Source organism: Cygnus atratus, chromosome 3 (assembly GCF_013377495.2).
Source record: "Cygnus atratus isolate AKBS03 ecotype Queensland, Australia chromosome 3, CAtr_DNAZoo_HiC_assembly, whole genome shotgun sequence".
In the NCBI taxonomy this organism is placed as follows: domain Eukaryota; kingdom Metazoa; phylum Chordata; class Aves; order Anseriformes; family Anatidae; genus Cygnus; species Cygnus atratus.
Genome location: NC_066364.1, coordinates 98,831,708 through 98,839,005, shown reverse-complemented (window position 1 = coordinate 98,839,005; position 7,298 = coordinate 98,831,708). Strand labels below are relative to the sequence as shown.

The following is a 7,298-nucleotide window of genomic DNA, read 5'->3' as shown; positions in this document are numbered from 1 at the left end:
AACGCGCCCTGGGCCCCGAGCAGCCCGGAGCTCCCTAAATCCGTCCGTTGCGAGCATGATTGCTGCACACCCATTTCGCTACCGCCCGGCCGAGGCTCATTTATGCCGGGAGGAAACGGGTTGCACCGGGAAGCATTTCCAGGCTCCGGCTGCGGCTCCTTTTCTCCGCGCTGGGAACCACGGCGCGGGGGGCAGGCGGTGCGCGGAGCAGCGGGGGGGCTCCCCCTCGGGGCGCTCCCCGACGGGCGCACGCCTTGCGGGCCGGGCCGGGCCGGGCCGGGCCGGGGGCACAGGGAGCGCGGCACTTGCGGGAGTCGGCCCGGCTCGGCACGGCCCAGCAGGGCTCGGCACGGCTCGGCCCGGCCCGGGCCGGCCCGGGGCGTGTCAGCGGGCGGCGCGTCCCGGCCCCGCGGAGCGCGGATTGGGCGCGTTGTGCCGGGGGGCGGTGGGAGCGAGGGCTGCGGCGCGGCCGGGAGCGGCTGCCAGAGAAAGTTTGGGGAGGGGTGGATTTTTTCCCCAGTGCGAGGAAGGGGGTTTGTTTTGTTTTGTTTGCGCCGCTCCTCTCCCGCGCTCGCCCGCTCGCTCTCCCTCTCGCCGTGGGTTTTGGGGACTTCTTTTTTTTCCGCTTTTTTTGACTTTTTTTTTTTTTTTCGATTTTTTTTCCCCTGCCCCTCCGGCAAGTGCTTCGGCAGCCGCCACCGCCTCCCGCCCCGCCATCCCTCCCCATGCTCCCGGGGCGGCGGGCAGCTCCGCGCCGCGCTCCCGGCAGCTGAGCGGCGGGGCCGCGCGTCCCCCGGCGGGGAGAAGAGCCCGTGCTCGGCGGCCGCCAGGATGTACACGGCCGGCCTGGCCCCCTTCTACGCCTCCAACTTCAGCCTCTGGTCAGCGGCGTACTGCTCGGCGTCGGGGCCCGGCGCCGGCGGCTGCTTCCCCCTGGACGCCGCCGCGGCCAAGAAGCCGTCCTTCTGCATCGCCGACATCCTCCACGCCGGCGGCGAGGCGGCGGGCGGCCCTGCCGAGAGCCTGCCCGGCGGCCCCGGGGCCGGGCTGCCGGCGGCGCTGGGCGCCGTCCACCACGGCGGCCCCTTCCACGCCGCCGCCTCGCCGCTGCGGCCCACGCCCGTCGTGGCCCCCGACGCCCCGTCCGCCGCCGCCTTCCCGCAGCGCCTCTCGCCGCTCTCGGCCGCCTTCCACCCCCCGCACCACCACCACCGGCCCCCGCAGCACCGCTCCCCGGCGGCGGCGGCGGCGGGGGGCGGCGGGGCCCCGGCCCCCGGCCGGGTGCCTGGCGGCCACACGCACGGCTCGGCGCCGGCGCCCGCCAGCAAGGACCTGAAATTCGGCATCGACCGCATCTTGTCGGCGGAGTTCGACCCCAAAGTGAAGGAAGGCAACACGCTGAGAGGTAGAGAAATCGGCTCGGCGCGGGTTTGGGGGGGCTTTAAGCGGCCGCGCGGCCCCGCGGCTCGCCCCCCTTTGCGAACCGGCCGAGAGAAGCGTCAGCGGTGTGAGGACGAGTTTTTAATGCCCCCCCCCCACACACACACACCGAAATAGCCCCCGGCCCCGCGCTGCGCCGCTCCGCAAAATAGCGATAGCGTAAAAATAGCTGAACCGTCCGGTGCCGGCCTCCCCGGCCCGGCCAGGGCTTTTCGTGGGCCGGCAGGGCCGGTTTTAAAGGCTTTCGCTGCCATCAATCTCCCCTCGCAGCGCGTAAACATCCTGACAGAGCAGCCACCGGAGGGGAGGATGCCCGAGCGTCGGGGCCCCGCCGCGCCCCCCGAGCTGAGGCAGGGCGAGCCCCGCCGGGGTCCCGCAGCGTGCCGGGCTGGGGGGCTCGACCGCGGTGTAACGGAGCTGTGCTTGTTCTGTGCTCGCAGATCTCACCTCCTTATTAACTGCCAGCCGCCAAAGCGGGGTTCATCTCCCCAGCTTGCAGCCTTCCGCCAGCCAGTTCTTCGCGTCTCTAGACCCCATTAACGAGGCCTCTGCTCTTCTGGGTCCCTTAAACACAACCCCAAGGAGCTCAGTTCAGCACCAGTTTCAAGACACTTTTCCAGGTACATCCCGTCCCTCCCCCGTCCGTCCCGGAGCGGCCCCCGGGCCCGAAGGGACTCGCCGGGCGCTGGGAAACGCCAGGACTTTTTCTTTTTTCTTTTTATTTTTTTTATTATTTTTTTCCACAATTTTATTTTTTCTAGCGAGGCTCAGGCTTGGGGCATCTCGTGGGGGGAGGCAGAGCGGCTAGGGCCTGACGCAGAGGTTCCCCCCGGCCAGTCAGAAATAATACCTGGGGCTGGAGAGAAGGGGCTTGGGGGGGGGGGGGAGGGAGAGAGGGAAACACGGGCTAAACACCGTGCTGTCCGTGTCGGAGGGACCACAGGCCCGTGTGTAGGACTCGTAGGCCCGGGCCTTCCCTGCCCCTGCCTCCTTCGAGCCCCTCGTCCCGGCGTCGGTGCTAACGGGGCCGTCCCCCGGTCCGTGTCTCCTTGCCCCCGCAGGTCCGTACGCGGTGCTAACCAAGGACACGCTGCCTCAGACCTACAAGAGGAAGCGCTCCTGGTCCAGGGCTGTTTTTTCCAACCTGCAGAGGAAAGGTTTAGAAAAGCGCTTCGAAATCCAGAAGTACGTCACCAAACCCGACAGAAAGCAACTGGCGGCGATGCTGGGGCTGACGGATGCTCAAGTAAGGGCGGCTTCGCTTGTGTTTCGTGCGCACCCGGGTTCCTAACTTCCAGTTTTGTTCAGGGGAACACTGCGGGGGGGGGGAGGGGGGAGCAGAAAAGCTTTTTGCCTTCCTTGCTCTTTTGCGGGCCCGCTCAGGGGCAGGGCCCGGGGCCGAGCATCAGGATGCGCTTTGGTGCAGTGCAACTCGCGGCAGGAGGCAGCTTGGGTCAAAGGAAGTAGAGGCGAACACACTATTTTTAATGCCTCTCGCTCTTTTTTTTTTTTTTTTCTCTCTAAATCTCTCCCCGCGTTGTGAAATCCTCAGTTCAGGGGAAGTGAAAACTCTTCTTCAAACGGAATCATTAAACGCCACTCTGCGATGATTCCACTACTGAGGGCCGGCAGCGCAAGGAGTTGTATAACGCTGTGGTTTCTTGAGCAAGATTTGGTTTCCTGGAAGAAGAAGTAGAAGGGGAGAGAGAGAGAGAAAAAAAAAAAAAAAGGAAAAACGGGGGGCGCTTTTTTATTGAAACACGCAAATAAGAAGGAAAAAGCCACCTTAGTCGCCTAAGGGCGGGGGCAGAGGAGGACGAGGATGGCCGGGTGGATCTTTTTCTTTTCTTTTCCTGTCCCGGGCCGGCCTGCGGGGAGGACGAGAGGGCCGGGCGGTGCGGGGCGGTGCGGGACGGTGCGGGGTTGTGCGGGGCGGGGCGGGGCGCGTCCCGTGCTGCCCGTCTGAGGGCGGCCTGGCCGCAGGTGAAGGTGTGGTTCCAGAACCGCCGGATGAAGTGGCGGCACTCCAAGGAGGCGCAGGCCCAGAAGGACAAGGAGCCGCCGCCGGAGCCGGAGCCGGCGGCCCCGCGCTCCGCCCCGCCGCCCGCCGCCGCGGGGGAGCCCGAGCGCAGCCCCAGCCGCTCCGATGGCGACAGCGACAGCAGCGACGCCGACTCCCTCGACATGGCCCCCAGCGACACGGAAAGGACTGAGGGTGCCGAGCAGAGCCTGCCCCCCGCCGGGGCCGCCAAGCCCCCCGGCAGCCCCGGCCTCCCGTCCCCGCCGCCCGCCGCCAGCCCCGAGCCGCGGGGCGCGCTATAGACGGGGCGGCCCGGCCCCGCCGCCGGTCCCCCGCGCTAATTTATGTCCTCCTCCTCCTCCTCTCCGCCGCCCGGCCGCGGCCCCGCAGCGCTGCACGGGGGCCCGGCGGGCCCCGCACCCGCACCCGGAGCGGCTGCGGAGCGGCTGCGGAGCGGGAGCTCCGGCCCTGGGACGATGGGCGAGAGGCGAGCTGCGGCGCTGCTGCTCGCAGGAGAGCGGGACTCATCTTTTTTTTAAAAAAAATTTTTATTATTTTTTTAATTTTATTCTCCGTCTCCCGCCCCTCGCCCTCTCCAGGAAGGTCCGAGCGAGGGACTCCGAGAACGTGGCTCTGAACTCCCTCCTCCCTCTCCCCCCGACCAATTTACAATGTGAAGTATTTTGCCAGCATCCTCGTGGGTTGCGACGTGTTGCTTCGAATAATCCGGCCAAGAAATACTGCACTGACAAAATATATAAATATATATATATATATCTCCTGTAAATAAAATGTTTGCTATGGTTTGTAACCACGTCAGTCTGTTGACCAGGGGAGAGGGCTGGTGAAGCTGACCCAGCTTCCTACACCTCGCTCAAAGGCAGCCACTGTCTGCTCCTCGCCGGGAGGGACTCCTGGTGCAGCCTTCGCCTTTTTTTTTATTTTTATTTTTTTCCCCTTCTTTTGCGAACGGAGGCGAGAACAGGATTTGACTACGCAAAATTGTGCCTGGGCGAGAAAGCAGCCGATTGCACTTGCACGTACAGATGTGTGCATTTATCTGTGGGCGGCTCTTGGCTTTTAACGCACGATCGGACGGGGCTGCCCGCGAGGGTCGGGGCTGCGGGGCGCGGCTTTGCGCCGATCTCGCTCCGCTTCGCCCCCCGCGGCCCGCCGGGGTGAAGGGGCGGGGGGGGGAGACAGTGCCCCGTGACGTCACGGGGGAGCCCGCCGTGACGTCATACCCGCGGGGCGGGGGGGGGCGGCGCAGGGGCAGAGCGCAGCCCCGGGGGGGGGTGAAGAGGGACCGATAGGAGTGGAAACCGAGGGCTAAAGGAGTGCGCAGAGCCACAGCGGGCAGGGCGATTTTCAGAAGTCTGCGCACGAAGCTCCGCTGCGCCCGCGCAGGGGAGCCCTGCTGCGGCAGGGAACCGGGAGGCATCGGGGAAAGGAGCTGGAGGGCTCCTTGTAACTTGGGTCGCCCTTGAAGGCTTTTCAGGGGGTATCACTGCTTTTTGGGGGGCTGCGAAGCTCGCAGCGGGCCCTGCAGCTTGCCTCCAGCCCCAGCAAGCGGCTGTTCGTGGGGCCGCTGCCGCGCACACCAGTGCGGGGTTTGCTGCGAGGGATTTGTAACTTCCGCCAAGAGCGAGGGAAGCCGTGGGACAGATGGCCGGCGAAAGGCTGCTATTTCTGTCGCGTCACACCAGCGCGATGCGGCTCACGGACGCGCGGGGCTTTGTTTCCTCGGGGCTCAGCCGTGCGGAGCGGGCACGGGGCAAATCACGGCTCGGGAGTCGGGTACAGAGGGTCTGGGGTGGCTCTGCTCTCACGGGGAAGGAGAGGCGAGTCGGGAGAGTTTCTCTTCCCTTGAGCTAGGGGAATCCGCGCCTCCTCTAAGAGCGGGGCTGGCTGCACAGAGGCCACCTCCAAACAACGCCCTGGTCTCCCCGAATGACGGGAGGGAACCCCCCCTTGGATCTCGCGGCCGGGAGAGAGCAGGGGCACCCTTCTCCGATGACACGGCAAAAAGGGGGAAAAATAACACTGTAACAAGTAAGTAACGGGGAAAGATGCTCAGATCCAAATGAACGAGCTAAAAATCCCTCCGGATCGGGCTGGTGGACAGGAGGTGAAGGCGAGCGGGGCTCCCCCGCGCCTCCAGGCTTAGGGCCCCGCGGCCAAATGGCAAGGCTGGGAGAGTAATTTTGTTCCTCTCCCCCCTGCGAAAGGAAAAAAAAAAAAAAATTAAAAAAATCTCTGTACCGCATTGCTTCCGTTGTACATGTCCTCGGGCAGGTCGAGCAAAACCACGACAACGAGTTTTGGAAAAGATGCGCTGCTGGGGAGATTTGTGCCCGTCTCGAGTGGGAAGGGAGCTGGCCTGGTCCCGCGGGGCTGCTGGTAAAGAAGCTGAACCTCCGCGGAAAAAGGCGAACCAGCGGTGTGACTGCAGCCAGCTCGAGTGCTGGCCATCGGTGAAGTCGACCTGTCCGTAGCGCCATGCAACAACCACCCAAAATAAGGTCCGAAAAAGGCTGGGGGAGTCCCTTTTTTGTTTGCTTTATTTCTCCCACGTCTGATAACACGACAGGATTTTGATGCTGGTTATTTCTGAATGCGAAATGCCGAGCATCGCATTGCAAGGGTCCCCCATTACCCCGCTGATCCGACTCTTAAAATCGGTGGTCACCGCCTTCGAGTCGGTTCCCTTCTGTCCCCTAAACCCGTTGTGACTCTTTGCAGACCTGCGCCTCCCGATCCCAAATCCCTTGGGCTGCGCCCACCCGCCGCAACGAGGCCGTCTTGGAGCGGCTCTCCCCTGCTCGGGGGGGCCCGGATACCCCCACATCCCCCGGTGGGGGGTCGGCAGGGGCTTCCCTCGGCACTGCCCAGTGCTGTCCCGGCCGGGCTCTCGGGATTTTCACCCCCGAGTGCTCAGCGGAACTTTTCGGGTTTATTTCTGATGTGCGACTGTAGGGAGAGCAAGGAACGGGAGCGGTACACGCTGCCGAACGGAGAGCAGAGGTTTCCCTGCCTCCTCCCTGCCTCGCATGTGTGGGAAATCGAATAAATAACGAATTGGGAGGCCTTTTCGGGTCGCCTCGTCATCTGAGCCCCTTCTGCGAGCTTTGCATCCACAGCCGCACAGATGCGCAGCCGGGCTCCTCTGAGCCAGGTCCTGCCGGCTCCTTCTCGGGGAGAAGCTTCCCAATAACCCCACATTTCCCATATTACCAAGTCTAACGAGGGAGTTCTACCAGAAACCTCCCATCTTCGAAAAGACTCCAGGCAGCCTCAGAAATAAGAATAGTCACGTTAACAGGAAAAAAAAAAAAAAAAGACAATATTTTAAGCAAGAGATTTACTGGAAGGGTGAAGAAAGGGCCAGGCGGGGCCGGACAACGAGCTGGCGTTGGGGTCCCTCTCGGTAAGGGGGGGTCCCACCGTGCCCCCCCGGTTGGGGCTGCTTTCCCCCCCGCCCCTCCCAGAGCCCCACGGGCTCGGGGCTGGCGGCGGCGGCCGCGAAACCTGAGTTCGGCTCCCTCCTCGTTAGCTCTGCGAGAGCAGCCCCGCTCCTTAGGAAAATATTTTTATTTTATTTTAACGTCGGGCTTAAGCTGATGTCTTAAAAAATAATTGTTTTCAGACCCCGGTTCGCTCGGCATCGCCGTTTCACACTCACACGCACACACAGCTTTCCCTGCAGTTCATGCCTCGGGACTGCCTGGCGTCGGCAAGACAAACTGCAATCTCCGAAATGTCAACTTTTGCCACAATCTCGACTAAAAAAACCACCCCCTTCTTATTGCTGTTGAGCGCTCATCAGAAATAATGGCTG

The 7,298-nt window shown here is 63.5% G+C and overlaps 1 protein-coding gene across 1 annotated transcript; it reads left to right on the top strand.

Moving 5' to 3' along the window:
• Nucleotides 1–715: 715 nt before the first annotated feature.
• On the top strand, nt 716–3,762 carry HLX (H2.0 like homeobox). The gene is made up of 4 exons (XM_035558862.2): nt 716–1,405; nt 1,881–2,060; nt 2,502–2,686; nt 3,424–3,762. The coding sequence occupies exons 1-4, from the start codon at nt 832–834 to the stop codon at nt 3,760–3,762; spliced, it is 1,278 nt and encodes a 425-aa protein (XP_035414755.1). The 5' UTR covers nt 716–831.
• The last annotated feature ends 3,536 nt before the right edge of the window (nt 3,763–7,298 follow it).